The sequence below is a fragment of the Zootoca vivipara genome, chromosome 6 (assembly GCF_965207765.1).
Source record: "Zootoca vivipara chromosome 6, rZooViv2.hap1.1, whole genome shotgun sequence".
NCBI classification, from domain to species: domain Eukaryota; kingdom Metazoa; phylum Chordata; class Lepidosauria; order Squamata; family Lacertidae; genus Zootoca; species Zootoca vivipara.
In genome coordinates this window covers 58794912-58822671 of record NC_142589.1, presented here as the reverse complement: position 1 = coordinate 58822671, position 27760 = coordinate 58794912, and the positions used below count along the sequence as shown (strand labels likewise).

Genomic DNA, 27760 nt, shown 5'->3' with positions numbered 1-27760 from the left:
TATTTTTTTCCAAAAAGCAAGCAAGCAAGCCAAGCCTGTGAACTCTCTCTCTCTCTCTCACTCACTCACTCCAGATACAACCTTCTATAGTGGGTGGAGAAGGGAAACTGTACCATGGAACCTTGCAAAAGAGCCATTTGAATGGCATGCCTGAATGAAACTCATCTGCTGCCAGGTAAAATCCGCAACCTGTGGCTCAAGCCGTGGGCAGACAGCACAGCCAAGACCGGTGATGGGAGGAGGAGATAAAAAGGTAGTATTCACTGAAGAGGTATCTTGCCCCTCAATTTGTTGGTTTCGGAGAATGAAGAGAGAATTATAACAGAAGATCTTTATTTGTATTTGCAAAAGTGCAGTAAATGAACTCTGGATTTCAAACAAGTAAAAAAAAAAGCCAAATGGAGGCAGGAAGAGGAAAGTTTGGGCATTTAGGCCTCTGCTGTCAAGAGTGGTATATTAGTTACATCGTGGATGCCATCTTTATCGATGAATCGAGCATTGAATGAAGGCAAGTTCAGGATGAAGCGTTTCTGAAGCTGTGGGAAACAAGAGTCATGTTTACGTTAAATGTTTTTAGAAAGTCACCTGAATGTTTGCAAGAACTCTCAGCAGCCCGGCACTGTCTCATTTCCTCTGTGAGCAGCTGGCAATAACCAAGCACCCAACTACGAAATCCAAGAGGTTTGAGCAAAATGTTCCCTGTGAAAGTTTACCCCTATTCTCAGGGAGCTATCATCTATTGCGGGGAGAGGCAGAAGGCAGGCAGAGATCTACTGTTAGATCACCATGTGATTTGCAGTAGACTGCAAGGGTTTCTGACTTACAAGAGTTAAAGCATTAACAAGTAAATAAATAGAAATTTTATTACAACAAATTTGTATTTAGAGCCATTAACATTGGCTCCTGTCCCCATCTTCTCTCTTCTCCCTCAGCCACTCAGGCAAACAACAGGTATCAAAATTGTCCATTCCCAACCCTTACATGAATGTCACCCAAACGAATTTTATTTTGCTGGGGGAGGGGGAGGGAGGGATCCGTGACATTGTTCACCTTACACTAATCACTTATCTTCAGTGTTCCTCACCTGTAAAATATGGGTACTAGTTGCCTGCCTTTGTGCATCTTTTACATCAAGAGTTGCATGTTAGAATCAATGATCTATATAGTAACTCTAATGCAGATCTGTCGCCCCTGGAAGGTTGTTCAGAAGGAAATGTGGCCCTCAGGCTAATAAAAGTTTCCTTCCTCTAATGATGATACCATTAAATGTATGAATTGGACAAAGAGCTAACCCCCCCAAAAAAGGGGGGGCAGAAGGATGGGTTATCAATATTAATTGTGGAAGAACCAGAAATTTAAAATGTCAACAATTCTAAACTTTACTACCTAAACATGAAGTAAACTAAGATGGTTGGGGTGGGGAGAGCAAGGAATGCTTATTCTCCAGTAACCAATTTCACATCTGGCTGCTCTGTATTTATTTCCCCTTGTGGCAAGAATAATTTTTTTTTAGCGGGGGAGATGTAGCAGGAGAAGTAAGGGGGGAAATCACTGGCCAAACAAAGGCAACCAAACATTAGTCTCCTGGGCAAGGCAGGTCACTCACCTCCTCAAGACATTTCTTGAGAATCTCCAATGCTTCTTCACGGGTGATACCTGCGGGAGGAAAAGAGAGCACCACAGACAGCTTTAATTAGCCACCAAGACTCCTGGCCTCCTAAAAATCTCTCTGATGAAGTCCGAACAGCTTTTCAGTTGTGCACAAAGGAACGAAAGGCTCTTTCCCAGCTCTGAGAAAACTCGTTCCACATGTATGAAGGATCACCTGTGGCCCAGCTCCCTTGCCCAACGAGCCGTCAAAAATCAATTTGTTCCACCCTAACGGGAAGCCGGGCAGAATCCTGCCTCCCACGGCCAGGGGCTCAGGCGCTGGAAGAGCTGGGCCACCTCAGCCTTCTTGAGCTTATTACCACATTAAATCAGCTCCATCTGTCCACAGCCGGTTGCAAATCACTCAAAGGAGTGTGTGTGTATGTGTAAGGGGGGGGTGGTGGTCGGGAGGGCTGGGCTTTAAGTACTACGTTCCCTGTTGGGTACTGATTTTTAACAATGGAAATGGCGCGTGTGAGAAGTGCCCCAGCTCTACTCACACATTAGAAGAAAAGGTTTACCCATGCTTTTGGGTGGGGTGTGCAGGCAGCAAATTGTCAAAATATTAGGCTGGGGGACATAATTCTGCTGCCACCAATCATGGGGGGGTAAGTGGGAGGAGACCCGTTTAAAATGAAATTTTAAGGAAGCAGAGAATCAAAAGGCAGAATTTGCACACTACCTGCTTCTTCAAGGTTGGTCTCCAATCAACAAATATTATTTATTAAATTTGTATCCCACCCTTCTTCCCAAAGGAGCCCAAGGTGGCAAACATCAACATATTAAGCCAAGGCAATTTAAAATACAATAAAAAACATATTTAAAAATATATAAAATATAAAAATATTAGCAAACATTTTAAAAGTTTGTCAGAATTTCTATTTTGCCCTCTAAAGTTTGAAGACAAAGCTGCCTCTGCTGTCAGAGGAAGTAAGTAATTGTCAGTTGCTGGGAACTGCAGAGGGGAGAGTTGCTGCTGCAATCACATCCCGCTTGCAAACTTCCCATAAAGGCATCTGGCTGGCCGTTGTAAGGATCGGATGCTGGAGCAGATAGGCCTTTGGGCTTGATCCCGCAGGACTCTTCTTATCTTCAAACTATAGCATGAATGCAAAATTCTAACTCAAAACTTTGGAATTAAGAGTGCATTAAACTTGCTGCCTTTACAGGCATCAGCTATGTGTCAACTCTCACACACATTCCGCGCTACTGCAGGTAAACCACTAGTTAAATGGCCATTCTCTTTCCCATTTCAGATGTTGCAGAGATCAGTGACAATGATCTCCAGGGCAATCTGTTGGTCTTCAGCGCTGTGCAATTGGGTTTTTTTGTTCGTTTGAAATGAGAGCTTGATTTTGTTAGGTTGCCTTGAGCTTTTTGGGAGGAAAGGCTCAAGAGTACAAATGCTTTAAATGAAATAAATAAATAAATAAATAAAGTCAGATACTAAATACCACTGCATGTCAACAATCAAACACTATCAAATACTAAAAGCAAACATCTTAAGATATCAAGTGGAAATAACAAATATTCAACATCAAAAGTTGTAGTAAAGTGGTGTTAAATTGGGGGAGCAGATTATTATCAGAACTACTCAAATTCTATTAACTGCCAAGGAGGAGATACTGAAACCCTCATCAAAAGATTGTATGTGTTTGTGCATCTGCACACTCATCACAGAAGTACCTGATATCTGGATATTAGAAAATCTGAGCTTCTAGCCCTCATGCAGTTTGGAAATAAACACTGGTAGAGTCCGTAGAAGACTGAAAAGCCAGGGAGGGAGCTAGGAAAGGGTTTTGGCTGTTAGGAAGATCTGACCATTGCATCTCTTCCTGCCTCCTTATAAAGACTGATCCAAAGATTTTTGGTGTTCCAGGCAAATTCAAATTTTGCCACTACCTACCCAAACAAATCTCATTGCATGCCTGATAATCAAGAGTCAACAGAAGATTTGTAAAATTTCTGTACGTTGTTGCTGGGGTGATGCTGCAAAGGTGCCCTTGCAACACCAGTGCTGCCACAACTTACTGGGATGGCACTGGGGGGGTGGCAAAGTCAGGACTGTGTGGGCACACTGGCAGGAGCACTAGATTGGCTCCTCCAAAGCTCCAGCACTGGGCTGACCTTGCTACTGCCCTGCATCTTCACTGTTATTGGGAGCAATGCTGGTGCTAGGAGGACAGCTCTGCACTACCACTCTACTGCACCAGCTGTTCCTATCATATTGTGGCCATATTATTATTATTTTAATACTGTAAACTGCTCTGTGACACCCATATGAAGGGTAATATTTCAGCAACAGCAGCAGCAGCAGCAGCAACAACAACACATCATTCCCCAGATTCTTGGACACCAGAAATCTGAACTTGGGTTACAATCTTCATTTGAGCTATGAGCTGAAAAAGCAAATAAATCTCTCTTTCCTCATGGTGCTTCCCTAGCTAAGGCAGGCTGCCTCATTTGCTTGTACCACCAAGGATGGCCACACTGCGAGTGATGAGGTTCCTATTACTGTATAGTGTTCGGGGGTTGTTCCTTACTCCCATTGGTATCTGAAGGGACTTAGGTTTGTCATAGCTAGTTTTTCATATTGACTGTATTGATTATAAAGGCATTGTCTACAATGGTATTTCATGATATGGTCAATCCGTGTTTGATTATATGGTACGTAACTTGCTGCATCTTATATTGGGTACACAGTTTTGTGAAAGCTACACCCTAAAAGGCAGCCTAGAAATACAACCATGGGTGGGTATACTACCAACCCCAATAATTTACGATTTTGATGTGCTTACCTGGTCTATAGTAGCGATCAAGAATGCTGAGTGTCAAGAAGGCCCCATAACCGTGGGCTGCAAAGGGAGCTTTAGCCAAAGAGGCAAGGTAATCCATGTAGTATAGGGCAGGCCCATCTTGCTCATCAAAGCCTGCCAGCAGGAGGTTGACATGATAAGGAGTCTGTAAAAGAAGCAAAAGAAGCTGTTAGAACAAAGATCTGGTTATCATCTGAAGAAGTGTGCATGCACACAAAAGCTTATACCTATGACAAACTTAGTTGGTCTCTAAGATGCTACTGGAAGGATTTTATTCCCCCCCCCCCCGACTACGTCAGACCAACACAGCTACCTACCTGTAACTGGTTATCATAGAATGACTTCCCAATATACCCCATTTTTTCAAAGCATGAAAGAGAGTGCCACAAAGGGCTAACTATATTGTGACCAAACTGTGTTTATGATGTTATTCAACTCTCTGCAGTCATCAGACCAAACATTTATGAATGTGCACTAGTCATTGGTTTTAGTTTTTTAAAAACAACAAACAACGACAACAACAACAATGTATAAGGATGAATACATTAGCTAAGTAGGCTGTGTCAAGAGTAACATCACAGGCAAAAGAGCTGCAAACACCATAGCGTCTTATTCACTACCCCCCCCCCCCGGAATGCAACCATAATATTTTCTGTTGTACGCGATTTAGAAACTAAGGCATTAAGTAATACAAAACTATTAAATCAAACATATAAAATCAAGGACAAGACCTTCACCGACAACCACAAACTGCTGTTGAGCTGTCACAGAGAAAGTTTGTGGGCCCCACCCACCACAAATTGTCCAAGTCAGTTCTTAAATACTGTCTTAAGACAAAGTTGGAACAGTAGACAGAGATATATAAAATAAAAGGGATCAATTTAATTGCTTTAGAATTCAGGAACAGAGCAGGCAAGTAATAATGATTCAGGCTTTTCCTATTGAAACTGTGTTTTTATTGTGTGTTCAACCTTGCGATATATATGAAAGCATGTTTTATAAATATTCAAATAAATAAATAAAGTTGAGGAAAAGAATGACTGGGATTCCCTTCCAAGATGGCAAATCACAGCTTTTGATTGTTCTGTTCTACTTCCCGTTCCCAGCCTGCACACTAGCAGATGGACACTTATAAAAGTATCAGGCAAGAAACCTCCAAATAAGCAAAGGAATTTTTTAAAAGAAGAATATGGAAGAATGTCAGAAGGGTTTCCGAGATTGCAAGTTGCTCCCCAGCTCCAGCAACATTGATTTAATTAGCCCATGTTAACACCCTTTATTTACGCCTAAGCATGTTGCACATGCAGAAGCTGGCAAATCAAAGCTACCTCATAATTGGAGAGTCGGGTTCCGGGCCACAAACGTGGCTTTTAAACACCGACTTCTACCAGAGTCTGTGTCAGATGTCAAAGCATACATACATAAATGATGTGCAAACTAATTAGACCCGGACAGCTGTGCAGCACTTTTCTGGGGAATGCTTTTTTGACACAGGCAACTGCAGAAGACATTTCAAGCCCCTTGCCTTAAAAAGTCATATTCTCTCTTCCCTTACTTTTGTTGGGGGGGGGGGAGAGCTGTGAGTGTATGCAGGGGAACTACACACTGCAAGGGAGAGATCAGTCACTGAATGTAGTGGCATCACACTCCAAATACAAGCTCAATTTACCCAAGGTCCTGCTATTATGCTGTCTGCCTTTCCACGCACCCACTGTTAAGGCACAAATGTGCGAGTCACTCCTGAATGATGTGCTGGGGCACACTAACAACACTTGCAAGGAAACGTAGCCTGCTGCTAGGTAAAGTTAGTTGCTATGGACACAAGAGCAGCCTTGATGGATGAGGCACATGGCCCATCTAGTCCAGCATCCGGTTCTCACAGGGGTTAACCGGATGCCTGTGGGAAGCCTGCAAGCATGACCTGAGCACAACATTGTCCCCCAGCAACTGGTGTTCAGAGGTAGACTGCCTCAAATAGTAGGTGGAGTACAATACACAGCAATTATGGCTACGGTAGCAGACACTGATAGCCTTATCCTCCATGAATTTGCCTCATCCTCTTTTAAAACCCAAAGGCTTTCAAAGAGCAAAATCAGCATGCTGTCTTTATAAAATGGGAAGGAAACACACCACTGCATTTACCCAGAAACAAAGTGCAGATAAATAGAAGCAGCTTCATCAAGGATCCAACAAGCACAAAGTACTGAGACATTGAGACAGGGCAACCTGCGACATCTCTGTATGATTTGACACCACAGCCAGGCCTCCCTTTCCTGGGTGTGGAGCAGGAACTGTGGTATGATCTTTGACTCATTTGGTACACACAATGGCCCTGTGAGATGGGCAAGACCACAGCTGTTTCAGCAAGTGTTGTGACAGAGCATGAATTTGAACATGGGCACCTCGCACAAAACATTCCAAGGCTCACGTGGATTTTAGATTCAAGGTAGTCAACCTGTTGTGGAGGACAACTCCCATCATCACATCAGCTACCCCCGTTGCAGACTCCCCCCTCCAATAAAACATTGCCTTTTTTTGCTTCTTTTCTTAAAAGTACACTTCAGAAACTTCAGCTTAAAGGAAGGCTGGTTAAGAGTCAAACAAGAGTGCAAAAAAAGCAACAACAATGCCAACTTGGAGGAGTGGGATTTTTGCCTCTCTACTGCTCGATTTAAAATAACTGCAGTGATTAGGAAGAGCGTGAAATCCTTCAGAATTTACAGCTGAAGGGAACAGTGGTGACAACCACACCAAAACACGCACGCACACACAACACAAAATCAGCAATGAGAGGTTGGGGCGGGAGTGGCGGTGTGACATCTGGCGGAAGCCAAAGTCACCGTGGAAGGGAGGGAGACGCAGTGGGCGCGAGGAAGGCATCCTACTAAGCGTGGACAACGAGAGAGGAACTGACAGCCTCTCTTTGGACCCAGGCCAGGCAGTGCCACCTATAATTAAATGTATCATCGTACGGAGCAGCACTTTAACGGGGAAGTGTATAAATGCCTGCCTGCGGGTGGAGGGAGAGAGGCTTTCATTCTGTGCACAAACATAGCAAGCAGTCTTTGCATTCCCAGAAGGTGAAGGGGAGGGGGGTGGCAAAGAAAGGATCAAGAAACCTTGTTCCGTTATCATGTAAAATGGCAGCATTATGTCCTAGAGCTCCCTTGGCCCTTGGAAGCACCCTTCTGGTTTGAGGCCAGACGCCCCGCAGCAGCCTGGTGCACAAAGCTGTGGCCTTTAGTTTCCCTATGCTCAAAGCGGGAACTGGACTCAGTTGAAGAACCCTGCATTTTGAGATGAGGTGAGGTGAAGTGTTCGCTTGGTGGTGGCCCACTGGTACATGCAAAAGCATCAAGTGACTGCACACGCTGAAGAAGGCAACAGTGTCCTGTGACCAACGGCAGCCAGCCAGGCACCTCCATGTTCTGGGAGCCTCTAGAGGCAAGAACCTTTCCCTTTGACCTGCCCTCCAGCCAACTGGCATTCGGAGCAACACAGCCTCCTATCTGGAGTTGCAGATAAGCTGTCATGGGACAAGCACAGGGTCAAATGCATCCCTCGGGATTCATGGAGTTGTATCTTATGCTAGCTTTACTCAGAGTAGACCTGATGAAGCTAATGGACATTACTAAGATAGGTCTGTTAATGTCAATGGGTTTCCTCTGCTGCGGGAGACTGATCAAATCCAGTAGAGATTAGTTTCTCTGTCTGGTTCTTGAGACCCTCTCAGGGTCACACCCCTCAACCATTCTGCTTTGCATCCTCCATTAGTCCCTGCTTGACAGGAAATGGGTCCTTGAAATTTTGAGGCCTCTTGCTTGCCTGGATGGAGTTTAGGGCGGACTGTGTGAGCTTGTATAGAAACTAGCCTACTGTATAAAATTTATGTTTGTTGCTCCACTCACTTTTGCCTCTGCCCCCCCCCCCCCCGCCAATGGCAAGGTAAACAGCAGGCTGAAAACAGTTCCTTACCCCTGCCATAAACCATCACTTACTATGCCCAAGCGTATTGTGCACTTCACTCCTCTGAGCTCGTAGTGGGAAGAAACAACTGTGGTTTGTTTCACTACCAACAAACTGATTTGTAGCCAAGGCTTATTCTTGGCTTACTGATTATGGTTTGTCATGAGATGCTAGTTACAGTAGGGTAATGAAGTGTAACATGATGCACACTGCAGCAAAAGTTCCCAATTTCACATATATAAACACTGACAGGGTTTAAACTAGCAACTAATCTGAAAACTGATTTGGATAGCTCAACAGAAAATACGAAGTGTCAGTCCTTTAATTTGAATGTCACATTTTTCTTTGCTTATAAAAGAGAGCTACATTTCTTCACATCTCTCTCTCTCTTCCTCAGAAAGCTATTTGCCTTTACCTTGTCATGTCAAGTATAGAGTTTCATTCCTTGTCCCTGGAATTATTATTTTTTTGGGGGGGGGGGCGGGCAGGGGGAGAGAATTTGGCATGCTAAACCTGTGGATTATGAAGCAAGCTACGTGCACAAATGTGAGCCTTCGTTTCACTTTGAGGGAAGCCATAATGTGGTGTAGATCAGCCTTCCCCAACCCAGCACCCTCCAGATGTTTAGACCGGCTGTATGGAATGAAGCAGTTGCCCAAAACATCCGGAGGGCACCAGGTTGGGGAAGGCTGATGTAGGTTTCATTCTCTTAATCTTTTGCACAACTTGTGAAAGAGACAACCCACTTGCTCTGACATTTCAGCTATAGAAATGCCTTGCTGGATGAGATCATAAAGAAATATCCCTGGAAGCTCGTAAGTCAAATCTTACATCATCTGTCCCAGCGACTGGTATAAGAAGATTTAGACCTCTTTGTTTCTCATCATTGACAGACCTACCCTCCACAAATTTGTTTAACTCCCTTTTAAATGTGCAATCACATCCTGTGGCAGTGAATTCTGGACTGTAAGGAAGAGCTGTGGAAAACTACCTCCTTTTGTCATGCCAGAACCTTTAAGCCCAGGGTATGGAGAACCTTTCACAGCCTGAGGTCACATTTCCTCCTGGGCAACCTCCTGAGGGCCACCCAGTGGTGGATGGGACCAGAGGCAAAAGTCAGCAGAGTAACAAGTGTAAATGCTATCTTTGTATAGTAGCCAACACACCCCTCTCTATCTTCCATTTAGACAAGCAACAGGTGTTATCAGGGTTCAAGGACACATTCCAGCTAGGCAAGAAGAAAGAAAGGGTGCAATGCAGGGCCTGGGACAGTTGCAGGCAGCAGGCAAAGAGGCCTAGAGGGCTGCATTTGGCCCCAAGGCCGGAAGTCCCATTCCCTTGCTGCATCTGACCAATGTCACTGGATGACCCAAAATTGTAGAATGAGAGAGGGTGAAACCATTCTCTGTCCATAGCACACATTGCCTGGTAAGCCTCTCTCATGCCCTTCCTTTTAATCATCTCTCTCTCTTTTTTTCAAGCTAAAAAAAAAAAAGCCACAAACACTTTGGATTTTCCTCGTTGGGAATGCGCTCCAATCTGCCGAACGTTCCCACTCCCTGGCATCAGCTCCAGATTGCTCTCTGTTCTTCTCATTAGAGCAGCAGTTGCCCGCTGTAATTAAAACCACTTCCAAATTTAATGACTTAAGCGGCAACATGACACAGATGCCTTATTATACCAGATAGTTAACACAGTATTCATTTTCCCAGCCAATTTCACTTGCTAATCTAAAACATTGCCACTACCTTATAATCAAGGTGCTGCAAGGGGGCACGCAGTGGTGCCGTCAGGGCAGGACTTTGGGACAGATGTCCAGCCCCCCCCCCTAGGTAGAATGAGCAGGAGGGTTCCCCAAATGCAGCAGGGCTGGCTTACCACATTTTGAAGTAATACACATTACGATCTAAAGAGGAGGCAATTAAGTCCAGGTTTAAGGGTACCTCAAACTTTTCCCTAATGGGTTATCACAAACACCTGTGTGCCCCCTTGCTTGCTGGTGGGCAGCCAATGTAATGTTCACAGTGCAGTAACACAGCCACAGGACCACAGGACCCAGCAGCACCGTGGGTTGTGTTATAATGGCAGGCTCATCGCAGTGCAGCCTTGGTCAGGTGGTGGTGGTTTTTTTAAATAGGCTCCTACTCCCAAAGCTTAATGTTCTATTCAACAGCTTCATATTATTCAGCAGCAGGAACATGGGAAGCTGCCACATACAGAGTCATATCATTAATCCTGGCTCAGTATTGTCTACACCCGTGGTTCTCAAAGGGTGTGGCACACTACAATGGTGTGGTAGGAGAGGATGGCAAGTGTGGCAGGAAGATTCAAGGACAGTCAAAGAAACATTAAAACATTTCAGTGTGGTAGAGTATAGTATCAATATATATATATATATATTATTTGCAGAATATGGATATTTTGGGAACAATTCATGTTTGCATGTAACTGCATTGCTTTATATTTTCTGGATGTCCGGTGAGCATATTATAAAGTATTTGAATTATATACCAGCCTTCATCACAAGATATCAGGGAAGTTCACAAGATAAAAATACAAGGTAAAAAGCACAAACGAATGGTTAAAACAGAAACAACAAAATAATAACCCCCCTCACAAACACATTTAAAAAGCCGTAGAATGTTAATCAGCCAAAGGTCTGGTTGAAGAGAAACGTTTTCACCTGGCCCCCAGAGATTTATATTGAAGGTACCAGACAAACCTCCTCACAGTAGTTGAGTTCTATGTTATAAATCAAGCACTGCTAGTTGTTGTTTGTTCCCAAGGTATTTCTTACCAATTTTAAAAAATGGTGTGGCACAAGCAAATTTTTATTCAGAGAAAAAGGTGTGAGAACCACTGGTCTACAATCAAGGGTGGGAAATCTGTGGTCCTCCAGACGTTGCTAGACTACAACTCCCATCATGCTCTCTGGGGCCAACAGGCATTGGAATCCAACATCTGGAGGGCTCCACGTTTCCCCACCCTTCTCCATCTACACTGAAAGGCAGCAGTTCTTCAGGGTTTCAGACAGGAGTCTTTCCAGTCGTACCTGATCCTGGGACGCCTGCCGGCAAAGCAGCTGTTTTACCACTGAGCTGCGGCCCCTCCCCATTTCCCAACCTCTGCGTGCAGCTTTGCTTCTTTGGCAAACTCAACCCTGCAGGGCCAAAATGGCTCCAGGTTTCACAGAACAAAAGCAGCTGTGTTCATATTTTAAAATATTAGTGCGTGTTTTTTAAAGGAGCGATCAACTGAGCCCAACTTAGGAGACAAATTCTAACCCAGCCCCCAAATTTGGCGATTTTATGCCTGCAGGAATTGAAGCGTAACATGTGCCTCCCCCTCCCCAAGAGGCAAACACTGCTAGGGTTTATGCAGCCCCATGTCATCAGAGACCCCATATCTTGTGGGGCCCATCTCTTTCGACTTGTGCACAAAGGAAGAAAATAGGACATTGCCCTTCTGACTGCTGAGCCCTGAGGGCAAACGTTTGTGAGCCCATTTTAAAATGTCTTCTGATTTGAATCACACGATTAGAGAGGGGTCTGATCAGCAGCAGGAAAAAGGGGGGAAGGGGAGAACAGGGTGTCATTGATCCATGGCAGCTAGCAGAGCCAGCAATGCCACTGGATGGGATAGGCCTGCCCACCCAGAACACTAGCCACTGCTCTTTCATCCTAGAGAGTCAGATGTGTGCAAACTCGGCGTGTGTGTGCACACTATAACAGCATTTATACAAACCTTTCCCAGGCACTGTTGTTTCAGAGAGCTTTTGGCACACATAGTCACTATATGATTATCTGGCTCAAGAATTGTTGAGATGGAAGGGACCCCGAGGGTCATCTAGCCCAATCCCCTGCAATGCAGGAATCACAACTAGATCATACATGACAGGTAGCCATCCAACCACTGCTTAAAACCTCCAAGGAAGGAGAGTCCACCACCTCTTGTGGGAGTTTGTTCTACTGTCGAACAGCTCTTACTTTTGGAATATTTAGTCGGAATATCCTTTCTTGCAGCAATTTTCTGCTTTGGGGGCCATATTTGTTTGATTAAAACTTTGTTTTATCCATTTGCAACTGGTGTATATTATTATTATTATTGTCAGAGGGTCGTCGTGGCTACTCTAGAGTAACTCCGCTTGAGTCCAGTTTGCCTTTAAAGACTTTTATTGTGCAAAGTATTTACAGTGCAGAGATAGCTTAAAATATGGCCTCTCAGTCCGAATCAGAATCCGGCAATGACGTACGTCTGTTCCTACGCCAGCAAAGTAGTCGGGGCACCCCAAAACACCTCCCCCTTGACCTGCGTCGCGGTGCTCTCCTTAACTCTTGCGCCGGAAGGAGCGATGCCCTCTCAGCCTCCTGCTGCTCAAGGCGGTGGAATGGCTCTCCAGCATCCTGGAGCTCTTGCCTACATCTCTCCACCTCTGAGCTTTCCCATCTTTCTGCATGCTGGTTTCTCTCTCCCTCCGAGTCTCCCCCCTCCCCCCTGGCTGCTTCAGACCCACTGCTGCTCCCTGCGCTTGGTGAGGTAGACGTTAGGATGATGGGGGCTGGCTCCCTGTAGGGAGTCACCCTTACATTTATTATTATTATTATTATTATTATTATTATTAATACCCCGCCCATCTGGCTGGGTTTCCCCAGCCACTCTGGGCGGCTCTCAACAGAATTAAAAACACAACAAACCACCAAACATTAAAAACTTCCCTAAACAGGGTTGCCTTCAGATGTCTTCTAAAAGTCAGATAGCTGTTTGTTTCCTTGACATCTGATGGGAGGGCGTTCCACTGGGCGGGCGCCACTACCAATGATAAGATGGAATGGTGGATGTACGTATTTTGAAGCACGCAAGCAAGCACTTCCTAAAGTACAAGAGGAAATGGCTAGAAAAACTGTTTGCCACCCCATACTGAAAGAGCAGAATAAGAAAAGCGGCCCAGAAATGAAAGCATGTTCCTCAAAGTGACCAGGAGTTCTCGCTCTGATGCCAAGAGCTGCAGAGTCCCATTGAAAGACTGCTTGCCTTTCATGCAAAAGAAGGGTAGGGAAATAATTCAGAAAGCAAGGAGTCACCCCCCCTTACCCCCCTGCCCGAAGTGGCACAACCGCGGTGTCAAAGTGCACTGTTTGCTGGAAGGCACTGCCATCTGCAAGAGCGCAACATTTCATCTCCGGTAAATAAACACATCTGCTTCTGCCAGTGTCCTCCCTGCTGTGTGGCCCATCTGGAGCAGGTAAGCTGGGAGGCAAGCGTGGGCACAGAGGGAGAGGAACAGGCAGGATCAGGCCTCAAGGGACCTGGCACGCAGAGGAAGGAGGCAGAGTCCCACCCTGTCGCATCCTGCTACCGCCTCTTCGCCAAGTGGCATGTTAAATTGCCCTCGTTAGTGAGGATGCTCCAAGCCAGTGTCACCTGGGCCATCTGTTCCAAAGGTCACATGACCTTGCAGAGCAATGCAATAAGGGAACACTCAGTAACCAGGACAGTTTGGGAAAGAAAATCCAGTAATTGCGGTGTATGTTTCTTTCTCTCAAGGAGTCCTCTACAGGCTGGTACGGGAAAGCTAGAAATCCATATACAGTGGTACCTCGGGTTACGAACTTAATTCGTTCTGGTGGTCCGTTCTTAACCTGAACCCGTTGTTAACCTGAGGCACGCTTTCGCTAATGGGGTCTCCCGCTGCCACCATGCGATTTCCGTTCTCATCCTGGGGCAAAGTTCTCAACCCGAGGTACTACTTCCGGGGTAGCGGAGTTTGTAACCCAAAAGATTTGTAACCCGAGGTATGTATATGTGATGTGTATATATTTATTTGTGTGTGTGTGTGTGTGTGTGTGTGTGTGTACACACACACACACACACACGGGAACTGGCCCACAAACATTCCCTATTTCACCCCCCTATACTCAATATCCAAATAATGCTATTATTTTGCAAACTGGTTTTCTACATGCTTGTGCAGACAATATCACTCCACATTAACCAGGGTTAACTGCTCATTCAAGAGCCAGGAGGTTGCCCAGGATGGTGGGGAAGGATGGGAGAAAGTCTAGTCAGCTGACCAGCCAAATACTGTCAAAATAAAGGTCATGCATTAATTCAAGTATTAACTCTGTAAAACTGTAACACAGACAGAAAGATCTACCTAGTAGTGTAACACAGGAAGATTTATACAATGGACAAAAATAGCGATGAAACAATGAAATAAAACACTATTATAAACCATCAATGCTATGTACATTTAAATACACATCAACAATATTCAAGAGACTGGGTGGCTTTGGGGGCTTTTATTAAGAACCCCCAAAACAACACATCTAATTGAAGGGAGACAGCAGTGAAAGTTGCACCCATCCCAAGGCCCAGTTCTGACATACTAGTGAAGCCATGGAATGGCAGTCACAAATGGTCTTTGCATTCACATGCTCCCTTCTCACCACATGCACTCCACCTCCCCAGGTTTGAGCGAGCTGTCTCAAAACCAGAAATGGAGTTCTAATCTGGATGGCCTAAACCTGAGAAAGTGCATGACCCTGACACAGTGCAGACAGCCAGACCATGGTTTCCCCAGGTGGTATGAGTCAGGTGATGGTTCAGGGCAGTGCCCAGGAGCCTGGAGTGCTGGGAAGCAAGAAGGCCCCACTGTTTCCTTTGTGAGTAGAGACACAAGAAAAGGCTGCCTCCCACCTAAGAATGTCATTCTTACCTTCCTAAAAATATCTCACCATAGTCACAATATTATACAACCAATTCACAAGGTGTCCCACCAGGGCCCTAAGAACATAAGAAAAGCCTGCTGGATGATTTCAGTTGTCCATCTAGCCCTGTGTCCTGTTCTCATAATGGCCAACCAGATGCCCCTGTGAAGCCCATGAGCAGAACCTAAAATCAAGAACACCGCTCTCCTCCTGCCGTTTCCAGCAAATGGTATTTAGAGGTGTACAACGAGGAATAACATAGCCGTCAGGGCTAGTAGCTATTGATAGCCTTCTCCTCCATGAATTTTCTAGTCCTCCTTTAAAGCCATCCAAGTTGGTGGCCATCGTTACCTCTTGTGGAGTGAATTCCATAGCTTAACTATGAACCGTGTCTTCTGTCTTTCATGAACCTTTCAACGTTCAGCTTCATCGGGAGTCCATGAGTTCTGTTCTAGTGGTATGAAAAAATTCTCTGGCTACTTTCTCCATACCATGCCTAGTCTTTTCCATCATGTCCCCTCTTTGTAGCCTTTTATCTAAACTAAAAAGCCCCCAATGCTGCAACCTTTCCTCCATCCCAATCATCATTCTGGTTGTCCTTTTTCTGAACCCTTTCCAACTCTACAATATCATTTTTCAGGTCAGACCAGAATTGTACACAGTATTCCAATTGCAGCCGCACCATAGATTGGTATAATGGCATTAGGATAGCAACATGTTTTCTCTGATGGCCAGGAAACAGAAGAAGGAGATAACAAGCAGAAGCGATAGGAGGAGGGAACTGTGTTCATGTTCCTGTGCTGAAAACGACAGCTGAGGAAGGAGAACCTTCTTCAGTTTCTTGCAAAAGGACCATGAAAAGCTCAGTAATGGAATTAGAGGGAGAGAGAGAGAGAATGTGCACATGTGCACACACAGTTCAGCTTCATATGATATTTGCTAAAAGCTTCATGTTCAGTTTTGACAAACAGCACTTGTTTGGCTCAGCACATCAAACAGCTTTGCTCCATTAATCTTTCTCTCAAAACAATTTAAACAGAATCTGTGCATTTGCATGAGAAGTGAAGTCCTTATCAGTAGGTTGTTTAATTTTTAAAGGGCTTAATTCCTTTCTGCTGTCTGTGGCTGCTTGAGAGAAAAACAATTCTTCACTCTGGAAGCTGAAAAAGTTAACACCACGACCGTTGCAAAGAACTGCCTATCACAAGTCTGTCCAACTTGCAATTCTCAAAGCCAAATGCACTAAGTCTCCTGGAGTTTGCTTCTTAAGTAGGACTGGAGGATGGGAAGGCACTTGGCAGGAGACAATTCATAATTTATGCGTTTGTGTTACATTTGGCTCACTAGATTACAAATTGTGCAGACCTGGCCTATTAATCAGTATTTTGTTATAGTCTGTCAATCTCTTCAACTCAATCTGGGCCAAGCCTCTTGCTTGTCAGGATGGAAGGTGGAGCCTTGCATGGGGTGTTTGTACATGTAGAACAGGCATCCCCAAACTGCGGCCCTCCAGATGTTTCGGCCTACAACTCCCATGATCCCTAGCTAAAAGGACCAGTGGTCAGGGAAGATGGGAATTGTAGTCCAAAACATCTGGAGGGCCGAAGTTTGGGGATGCCTGATGTAGAAACTGATTTTGCCATGTCTGAACATCGCCTACTGAACGAACAAAGATAAAAGCAACATTTATTGCTCCACCCACTTTTGCTTCTGGCTCTGCCCACCACTGGTATGTGGCCCCCAGGTAAGCCTTATGGTATAATACTTAGTTTGATCCAGCATCTGAGTCCCAAGTTCTGAAAGGAAAGGTTCGTGCCATTCCATAGTTTACACTGAGAACACCCCAGCTAAACCAATAGCATCCGGGTGCTACAAACCCTCTAGTTGAGGAATGAAATCAAGGGATCTCAGGCACATTGGGCTGTATGTAGCCAATGTTAGTCCTACTTGGAGTAGATCCATTGAAATTAATGGACATGGGTAACTCAGGCCCATTAATTGAAATGGGTCTACTCTGAGTGGGAAATGCACAACCCACTAAAGCTACATGACTTCTAGTACAGTAAGCCAATTTTACTTCTGAAGATGTCTACTGCACTAAGTCACACATTTTCCCAAAAATTCAATGCAGGACGTCTCAACAACCTTCCTACTTATATCTTTTGTCACTAAAAGGCGCTCTCGCTCTCTCTCAACTCTGAGCTCAGACTTCCGTGAAAATGTACTTTCAGATTTGGTGCAATAACTGGAATAAGTGCAGGCAAAGGTGTCTGCCTCACTTGTGAGTATCCAGGTATCAAGTGGTATCTGGATGGTTGCAGTTAGAACAGGCATCCCCAAACTTCTGCCCTCCAGATATTTGGGACTACAATTCCCATATTCCCTGACCACTGGTCCTCTTAGCTAGGGATCATGGGAGTTGTAGGCCAAAACACCTGGAGGGCTGCAGTTTGGGGATGCCTGAGTTAGAACAAAATGCTAGAATAAACAGAGTACAGTCAGATCCAGCAACAGTGTTCCTACTTACTAGTTGATGTTCAAGGTGTTACAATTAATATATAAAGCCCTTAACAGCTTAGAACCAGTTTACTTGCAGATTGCCTTACCCCATTTGTGCCCACTAGACCGCTGTGATCTGTGGAACTGGCGCTGTTACAGTTCCAGAAAATACTCACACCGCAGTAAGAAATAAATCTTTTATCATGACAGCACCTACACTTTGGAACTCTCTGCCTTCGCTGCATTCTTTTTGGCACCTGTTTAAAAACATTTTTGTTTAGGCAAGTCTATACTGACAAGTTGTAGTACACCTACCTTATTTTTTAACAACAGCAACCATTTTATTTGTACCCCACCTATCTGACTGGGTTTTTAGCTACTGTTGATTCTAAAATTCTTTCAGATGTTTTAAAATACCTGTTTATAACTGTATTTTATGAAGAGTCTTAATATTTTATTTTATATATTTTAAAGTTTTCCCCCAAGTGATATATAATTTTTGTTGAATAAATAATGTTCGAGGTAGATGTAATTCTGTTATCTGCATTACTACGGTCACAGATATGGTTTCAGCTCTTGTAAGACACCTTTTTGTGAAATGCCTTTCCCCCTAGCAAAAAGATACCAAAGCCAGTTTGCAGAACACTCAGTTATTAACTGCTTGCTGCTACCCCAACAACCATGCTGAAAAAAGCAGCTGCCTGTTTCTAAAGAAGAGGCTGGTCACATGCAATCTCCATTTTTATGTGGTGCACATTCTGCCCTGCAGCACTCAGTCATGAGTAGGCACATGCCTGCAATTTTACTTTTTTTTTAAAGCAAAGAACAAATGTCATATTAGAAAGACCTGGAAAATAAATACTGCAATGATAAAGAGCTGCAACAGAAGAAAAAGGAAAAACAGAAATGATTTCTTTGCTTTTCTGAGGAGACCTGAGTAACCTTAATGCTCATTGGCTCACAGCAGGTGTAGAGTAGTAGCTACAAGTCAGGATATGCAGGTCTGAATCATGCCTCTGCTATCATCTCACTAGGCAGGCATAAGATAATCATCTGCATTATGAGTATACTACTGTCCTACCTTACAGGGCTGTTGTGAAAATGTACAAGGTGATGATGATGAATTTCATTTATGAATTGTGTCCTATACTATTACAACAGTGTAAGAAGGTTGCATATATAAACAGTTTTAAACACTGCATATATAAAACAGTTTGAAAGTACAGCAGCACACACGTAAAATCAATTCAAATGTAATATAGATACCAAGCAGATGTCACAACAAACTGAGCACAAGGGAAGGAAAGTACAAGTTTCTGTTCATAGTTAGGAACAAATCAAGTTTCCCTTGTTTGGAGCATGGCTTGTTGATACATTTGGATGTAGCTCACTGCATGTTAAGAGCTTTGAAAATTCAAAAGCATTGTATAAATACTAAGTATAATGCAGTTTCATGTGAGCTGTCTCTGGGGTACAGCCCTTCCTCTATTACCCTTGGCATAGGGTTTCAAATTTAGATAGGGGTCCAAACAGCCTCCCTTTGGGAAGCTTTCACATATGACACCAAATAAACATTTTGGCACTTGTGTTTGCAAATAGGTAGCACACTGGTCTTCAGCTGGCAGGCTGGCACCTACTAGTGGGTTGAGGCCTGATCCAAGGTGGGTCACAGCAGGACCACTACCACCATGCATATAAAAGGCAAAGGATTAAGATAGGGATCCTCAAATGCATACAGTATTTGGTTAACAAGTGGGTCATAGCACATAAATGAGGAGAAAGGCTATTTTCAATTAAAATATATCACTCAGTACTGTAACCATTTAAGAACAACTTGAAATTGCTCATGCTTTCCCATCCCTGTGAAGCAACACAGACTCAGCAATGCCTGCTATCCGTTCCCAACCGCCACCTTCACTAAAAGGTAAACGCGGCACTCAAAAGTTCCTCTTAGGAATTCCTATTAATAGTCATTACAAAAACATCAGTAGAAGTTAGTTGATTTTTTTTATTAAAAACAACAACAACATTCTAATATCCTGATTATATTCGCCTTATTCCCTGGTTCATTGCCTGTATGGCAGTGGCATGTTCAGGGCCGTGCTATTAGATTGGCTCCCAACTTTGCACCTGCTTTTCCCAGAGCAACTGTATGTACTATGTGCCATTGTCTGTAAGGGAAAGTCAAGATGCAAGCGTGGTCCCACGGCATAGCTGACAGGGTGGATTTGATTTAATCAAATCGATTTAAATCACTAGTCAGTAAGACTTTATTTAAATCATTTTTTACAGAAAGACTCATTCTTGCTGGTATCATCTTAATATTTACAACTAGATGAAGGTTTCATTTTTGGAATAATAAATTTTCAGAGTAGTTTTTACAGTTATATCAAAAATTACTGATTTGGTTATATTATTAGAAATACAATGACAGATAATTGTGAAATTGTTGTGAGGTTTAATAAGTTAACTGTTTATATTTGGAAAACTTTTCTGCTGTACTTTATTGGAAGGAGAAAAATTATCATTTCCTTAACAATAACAATAACATTATAGCGTATGTTTGTTAACTGATATGGTTAAACGATTAAAAACACACACACCTTAGACTGAGTTTTAGCTCACATGAAAAACTTTAAACAAATCATTATTACCTAATGAATAGCCTATATTGGACTATAATGTAACTTAAATAGAAAACTATATTTAGAAATATTTTTCCTCCAAAAGCATTTTATTTTAAAAATCCGTTTTAAAAAAATCAATTTAAATAAAAAACTGATTTATTTTTTATTTATTTTAATCATTGACTTTTATCCACCCTGATAGCTGACATGTGACTGCCCTACAAGTAATACATGAGCAGCATTCAACAAAATCTGGCACCGCCAATAGAATTGAGGCAACTATGTTTGCTACTTTGTAATCATTATTTAATGAAATCAATGGACTAGACTAGAGCTTATGTCTGCAGAAGGAAAAACCCCAATCTCCTGCTCTCCCCTTCACCACTCTGAACATGGGGCAGGGGCTGCTGGTGGAGAGGAGTGCTACCCAACCTTGCCGTGGACAATTCTCCCCTATTCCATAAGCCCCCATGACCCCATCGCACACTGAAAGGTCAAGGGACCTCCTGAACAGAGAGATAGCACAACTTCTGAAAGCTGCCTTACTTACTCTACTCCGCAGATAGTCAGCCAGATTTCGGCGTGTGAAATTGGCAGCTGCAGTCGGAGACAATTCATACCCTGTTAAGAAAAGGAAATAATCATCTACTATATACAGTATTTGGGCAATTTGTTTGCTGTTCATTTGGACACCTCTTGAGATATCACAGAGGCTTTCAGCTGTTTGGATACAAGTGGAAGGCATTTTGAATCAAGATGGCAAACTGAACTTTTCAAAACTACATTGATTTTAACCACTGATTTCAAAGCTGCACTGATATTTTGATTTCTTGGAATTCCTGAGTGCCAGGTACAAGGCTGCTAGTAAACAGAAGGTGAGCGGAAATTCATTCTAGGAGAATACCTAACATTTGTGCAGCAACATCTTCAGCTGGTTTGCAAAGAAAAGAACAATATTTGTTTTTAAAAAAATCATTGAACAAGTATTAAAGTGGAGCAATGATGCTCCAACCTCTTTTAAGTCAGGCCGGAAGCCTTTCTCAACAGATGAGTTGGGGCGGAGAATGTCATCAGCCTTGTCACTTGGGCATCTCATGTTACTTCCTTTCCAGGTCTATGAAGGGAGAGAACAGCTAGAATTGTAGATAGAAGGGACCCAAAGGGTCGTCGAGTCCAACCCCCTGCAATGCAGGAATCACAGCTTGCATGCAGCAACTTATAGACAGTTGCTGGATTCAGGTGAAATTCAATTATATAACAGCAAATTCCACTTTTGTGCAATTGTAGTTGATTAGGAGGTCTGTGATCACAGATAGAAGTGAGGGAGCATGGGAACCAAGGGTATATGAAAGACTTATGAGTTAATCCAAGGATTCAGAATTATCTAGTACCACTCTGTTAGGACAATCCCACCCCAAACTGTGGGTGGGTGGATAGGAAATGAATATTTTGAATGAATCTTCAAGCAAAAAAACTCCCTCCCCTTAGAAAATGTGTGTATTCATCCTACTCTTTTCTATTCTTGAAGTACTAGTCTCCTAAGGACAGAGAGTTTGCTTGCTCTTTGAATACAGATGGAGGAATTAACTATGGGATCCCACCCCAACCCTTGACCTTGAAGTAATACACCCCAGTTATGCTGTTGTTCCGGATGTGCAGACTGACTCTTAAGAGTCCAAAAGAACTACAAGCATGTAAATTTTCCCCAAAGCTGGCAGAAATGCTCTGTACTCTCAGCAGTGTCATTCATGAGAAGTGGGGAAAGAAGACTGCTAGAGTTACAGATTTAAGACATGGAGGGGAGGGGGGCACAGATTCATTCTCTGCAACTGAGCCAAATCAAGGTGCATGCCAAATCTGGGGTGAGAGAGAATTATCAGCCTGGATCTAACATAATCATATGTCTTGTGGTTTTGTCTGCAGTGTTTAGAAAGCATACAGCTTACCAGTGCAGATCCTAGACTTCTTTATTCTACTCTATACATGCAGTGGCACAGCACCACACAGTACTCACCATTCCTCATCTTGTAGAGCTGAACATTTTTCTGGATATACTCTGCAAACTGGACAGTATCCCCAGCCTCCCCAACACATAGAAGCAAGATTTTCTCACTCATCTTGAACATCTTGTCATGATCTAAATCAAGAGGATGGAGGAAAAACACACCAGTCAGAAACAAGGGCAAGCTACAGTGAAGTGTTTCATTTTGAGAGACAGAGTGAGAGAAAAATGAGCAGAGTCTTCTGATTAATAAAAGGGCTATTTCCCCCTTCATGGGCAAAGTTAAAACATTAGTAACTTATTGAATAAACAAGACTTGCACACTTGTGGGTTAATTACAGAATCAGATCTGAAGAACTTAAATAAGTTTTTTTTAATCTTTAAACAGCCATCCATACCAACATTTTCATAATATAAATGTTTACAATTACTAGATCAATCAGTGACAGACAGATGATTTATTTGTTGGCAGCAGTAAAAAAATGATAAGGAAAAGAAGTCTGAAAGCACTAGGTAGAGTTTAGGAAGTGCTAAAAGTCATGGGGAGGGAGAGGGGTAGAAAGTCATGAAAATCATTGAGATGCGTTTTCCTCTGGAAATAAAATTTTGAAAAAATAAGTGGGTTTTTTTTAAAAAAAGAAAAAGACTTTACTATTACTACAACCAATCAGAGGAAGAATGCTTTCTTATGCCACTAATGGTTCTGCAATCTCATCTTACCCTCAGCCTGCATTAACTAGATGATAGATAAATGTATTAAACTCATTTCCCCAGAAGCCCCTTGTGTCGTTGGGAAAAGCAACATTCTATGTACAGTATTTAGGATCCCCTCCACAGAACAGTCTAAATCTCCGTATCAGAACCTCTCCATCATTTGCTGTTTACTGCTGAATAATCTTCACTGGAGGACATGTTTAAGAGTTTCTGATATGTTCCATCCTTTAACAGGATTAGCAGAGTATTTTGCAGTTGTTAAAATAGGTAGTTTATACAGAGAGAGAGAGAGAGAGAGAGAGAGAGAGAGACTGACTTCTGCACATGGGAGTTTAGGAACACTAACTGCAGAATTTCCCCTGGGATCTGAATGGGATGGGAAGGAAAGCTAACAAAATGCCAAGAGAGTCTTTGTCACCAGTTCTCAAAAGTGAAAGGTGGCAAAGGCTCAATGTGTGGTGCCCTCCTGATGTGTTGGGCTATGAGCTCCATCATCCTCAGCCAGTACAGCTGGCCTGATAGGAGTTGTGGTTCAACACATCTGAAGAGTGCCAGGTTGGCGAAGGCTGCTCTGCATAATGCTAACAAAGAAAGTTGCCCATCGGGCTACTGAGGTACAAACAAATCACTCCAGCATTCGAAATTCACTGGGTCCAAGGAGGGTGGACCTCCTGGAAAAACCTTTGACTTCTGAGCATGCTCAGTGGCTATTGAATGCTGGCTGACAGGGTTTTGTTTTTTTAAGGATGGGGTATAATTGAAAAGGAATGTAGTACTGTATATGGGAAGCTGAAATCTTGAACAGAAGCACTACACAATGCAACATTTGGTGGCAGATTCCACCTGCAACAATAAACGTAATCTATAGAAGAGTGCGAAAGTGCAAAACTCCAGATGTTGCTGGACTTATCATCTCTAACCATTGGCCATGCTGGCTGGGGTGGTTGGGAGTTGACTAGAGCACTGGTATCCAACTTTTGGGTTGAGACTTTACTTGGAACAGCAACTCAATAGCACACACTTCCATAGAACCATAGAATTGTAGAGCTGGAAGGGACCCTGAGTTCCCTTCCAGTAAAGTCTTGAATTTGTTTTAATGCACCATTTTAAACCGTACTACGGTAAGTGCACTTTTTCATTTTTTCCACATTATTTCAGTACTTCCAGCTACATTTAGCTATTGGAAAAACTTTTTTGAGAGCTATATAGCATATAAAACTAATGTAACATGTTGTTGTTTAGTCATTTAGTCGTGTCCGACTCTTCGTCACCCCATGGACCATAGCACGCCAGGCACTCCTGTCTTCCACTGCCTCCCGCAGTTTGGTCAAACTCATGTTTGTAGCTTCGAGAACACTGTCCAACCATCTCATCCTCTGTCGTCCCCTTCTCCTAGTGCCTTCAATCTTTCCCAACATCAGGGTCTTTTCCAGGGAGTCTTCTCTTCTCATGGACTCTCATGTAACATACTACTTACAATCAGAGCACTATACCTTTATGGCAATTGGTGTTTTTTTAAATTTATTCTTTATTGGAAAACTCATCACTTGTAAGTCTCGACCCTAAAGTTGGATACCAGTGCTCTAGGTCAACTCCCAACCGTGCCAGCCAGCATGGCTAATGGTTAGAGATGATAAGTCCAGCAACATCCCTTACATTATTTAAACTTTGGGGTGAGGGAAATGAAAGTCCTACAAGCTATTAACATACCTATTTTACCACACTTGAATTGCTGCACGTACAAATACTTGTGCTTTGTAGCGAGTCACTGGACAAAGTTAATTACAGCTTGGATTATACGTTAGTATTGTATTCATTCCTGTTGCTCAATTTAACTTGCATCACATTAATTACACTGCGGACGGACAGTGTCCCTCCGCCCAGCCTTCCTGGCCTCCACTCTGCTGCTCTGCTGAGAAGCACCACAGTGCACCTGTGAAGCAGCTGTAGTCAGTGGACAACCCCAAAGTGGCATGTTTTGGGGGCAGCATAGAAATAGCTGGATCCTGAGCTGCTGGGCCTCTTTGTTGCACCAGCCTTGGAGCTGGCACAGTAAAGAGGCATTTTTAATGCCCTCTCCCCTTTCAACATGAACACTAGGGCTGTGGATGTAGTAGTGGTGGTCATCCCACTCCATCAAGCCCTGCCACTGCAGGCCAGGCATTTGGACTGCCCTCTCATTTTATGAAACTATGCATTTCTAAATAAAATATACAGGAAAATAAGGCATTAGAATTTTTTCTACTCCACATAACTAGCTCTAATTGAAGGTGATATACAGCAATGTCATCACTTGTTTTCTATTTTATTCAGGGCTCGTTTATAGAAAGAGAATGACCAAATGCAAAGGAGGTCATGGCTCCCACGTCTTTTAATACGGTAGTTGTGAAGAAGGAATTCTGATAAATGCATGTTTGCTCATCCTCACCATTACAAACTGTTCCATCAACACTTCTATGCAACAGTTCAAGTTAACAGAGCCCACTTAACCCCACTTTGGACATGGACAGCCTATGGGCATTTAAATAAGAAATGGATCTCATGTTGTACCATACAGTTAAAGTTTGGCACAAGTGTCAGTGGATTTTTCTGTAGCAAGACAGCTCAACTCTGGTGCTCAACAAATATTATTCAACTCAAAATCCATTCATTTTAAGTGGAAATATAGGAAGCTGCCTTATGCCGAGTTTGACCATTGGGCCATCGGGCCCAGCACTGTCTACCAGGAACTCACCAGGATATGAGACAGAGCCTGCAAACGTCTACATGCAGAGCCCATACTCTGCCACTGAGCTAAAGGCCTTGCATGTGTTTTGCACAAGCTTATGGCTGGTGAATAAAAAAGCGGATCCTGGAAGTCCACCCCAATCTAACTGCTAGGAATATAGGAAGCAAGATCAGCCAAGTTGCCTTTCTAACCCAGTACTGTCTGACAGGAGGTCTCCAAGATAAAGGAACTTTCCCATCACTCGCTACATGGACCTTTTAACTGAATATTGAACCTCAGAACTTCTGCATGCAAAGCATGTGCTCTTCCACTGAGCTATACCCATTCCCATGAAATAATACAGGAAGAAAGGGAGCTGCTTTATACCTAGACCCACAAGCACAACTGTATGGCCAGTTGTGACTTTCCGGGATTTCCCAGACCCCTCCTGCATACCCATCTATATTCTACAGAGATGGTTTTGCATCATCTTTCTCCTTAAAGTGAAGATGGCAAAAACCCGAACCTGGTACTCCCTGCACAGAAAGCACATGCTCTGGTACTGAGCTGCCCTAAGTTGTGGAATCACCTCCACACCGAAGTGCGCCTGGGATCTTCATTACACATCTTTCGAGAAGCCGCACCTCTTCACCTTGGGGTGCCCACTCTATTATTGCAACTATCATCTGTTTCAAACTATTTGCAATGCTGTAACCCGCTTTGGGGCCTTATGGCGAAGGAAACCGAATGCGTGGTCCTGCGTGGAAAGTTAACTACTGTACTACTAGGCCAAATCCCACCGATTCCACCAACGGGAACACGAATGAGACTAACTTAGCCTAGATTCAGTTTCGTTTTCGAAGAAGCGGAAATGCCAGGGATAGATGTGATAGAAGCGGAGATGCCAGGCAAACATATCTGGTACACTTTGACCTGTGAATCTTTGCTGACGAAGAATAGTCGAAACAGGGCCTTGTCCTGATTTTTACTGGAATTTGCCTTCAACATTGGGATTGATTCCCATTTAATCTCCGCATTACATCAATAAAACCTTGTTAAGATTTATTTGAAATCCATCTTCTTTTGGCCTGAGTTCTTGCAATTTATCGTTTTATTCAAAATAAAAAAATTCCTTCAGTAGCACCTTAAAGACCAACTAAGTTTATATTTTGGTATGAGCTTTCGTGTGCATGCACACTTCTTCAGATATCTGTAGAAGTATCTGAAGAAGTGTGCATGCACACGAAAGCTCATACCAAAATATAAACTTAGTTGGTCTTTAAGGTGCTACTGAAGGAATTTTTTTTTATTTTGCTTCGACTCAGACTCAGACCAACACGGCTACCTACTTGTAACTCGTTTTATTCAGAGATAGATCTCACCAACACTACGCGTGCGACCGCTCTGACGGGCCCCTGCCCTCCCTTTTCTCCCACCCCACCGCCCGCCCCAGTCGCCCCCCACTTCCAAGCCGAAGCCCAGGGACTGACCGCGCTTCATCTGGACGACGCTGGAGGCGGCGATGGTGTCAGCAGCCACCAGCACGAAGTCGGGCCCTTGAATGCCAATGAGGTACTCCATCGGGCCTGGCCGGCAGCGACTAAAGCAGGAGCGGGCAACTGAACTTAGGCTGCCGAAGGGAGAGCGCGGAACAGTGACACAGCGAGACGACGGAAAAAGAGCCGGCACGCCGCGGCGCAGGGAAATGACGTCCACGGGGTGGTTTTTAAGCTTCTCGCGATAAACGGGTGCCTCTAGGCATTTAAGACTCTATGGTTCCTGCTCGCTCATCTTTCTCCCTCTCTCTGACGCGCGCAGACGGGCCCCGCCCACGGAGTCCCCTTCGAGCCCACGTGACGTCTGCCGCGCTCCTTTCCCTTGATCCGCCTGTCCGCTTTAGCGTTCTAGTGGGCGGCGGCTCAGGGAACACCTGTCCTGCAAAGCGCTTTCAAAACGGTCCAGTTTATTAAAACGCGCTGGTTTTTGTAGATGTCGGAGAAAGCCACAAGGGAGGGAGATCACTTTATAAGCAGCTGTTTAGTAGTCTTAAGGGCCGAATAGAGCCTCCACTT

At 43.7% G+C, this 27760-nt stretch overlaps 1 protein-coding gene across 1 annotated transcript; it reads right to left on the bottom strand.

Annotated features, from left to right (window-relative positions):
• Positions 1 to 316: 316 nt before the first annotated feature.
• On the bottom strand, positions 317 to 27353 carry PSMB2 (proteasome 20S subunit beta 2). The gene is made up of 6 exons (XM_035120031.3): positions 27179 to 27353; positions 22280 to 22402; positions 20816 to 20886; positions 4449 to 4611; positions 1607 to 1656; positions 317 to 536 (listed from the first exon to the last, which is right to left on the bottom strand). Exons 1-6 carry the CDS (start codon positions 27267 to 27269, stop codon positions 429 to 431), a joined length of 606 nt encoding a protein of 201 aa, XP_034975922.1. The 5' UTR covers positions 27270 to 27353; the 3' UTR covers positions 317 to 428.
• Positions 27354 to 27760: the final 407 nt, after the last annotated feature.

Excerpts from the sequence above, each read along its gene's own strand:
- PSMB2 (XM_035120031.3), bottom strand. The coding sequence starts at position 27,269 with ATGGAGTACCTCATTGGCATTCAAGGGCCCGACTTCGTGCTGGTGGCT. Across the intron at positions 22,403-27,178 it reads CGTCGTCCAGATGAAGCGCG|ATCATGACAAGATGTTCAAG; the intron begins GTCAGTCCCTGG and ends CTCTTGATTTAG. Across the intron at positions 20,887-22,279 it reads GCTCTACAAGATGAGGAATG|GGTATGAATTGTCTCCGACT; the intron begins GTGAGTACTGTG and ends TTTTCTTAACAG.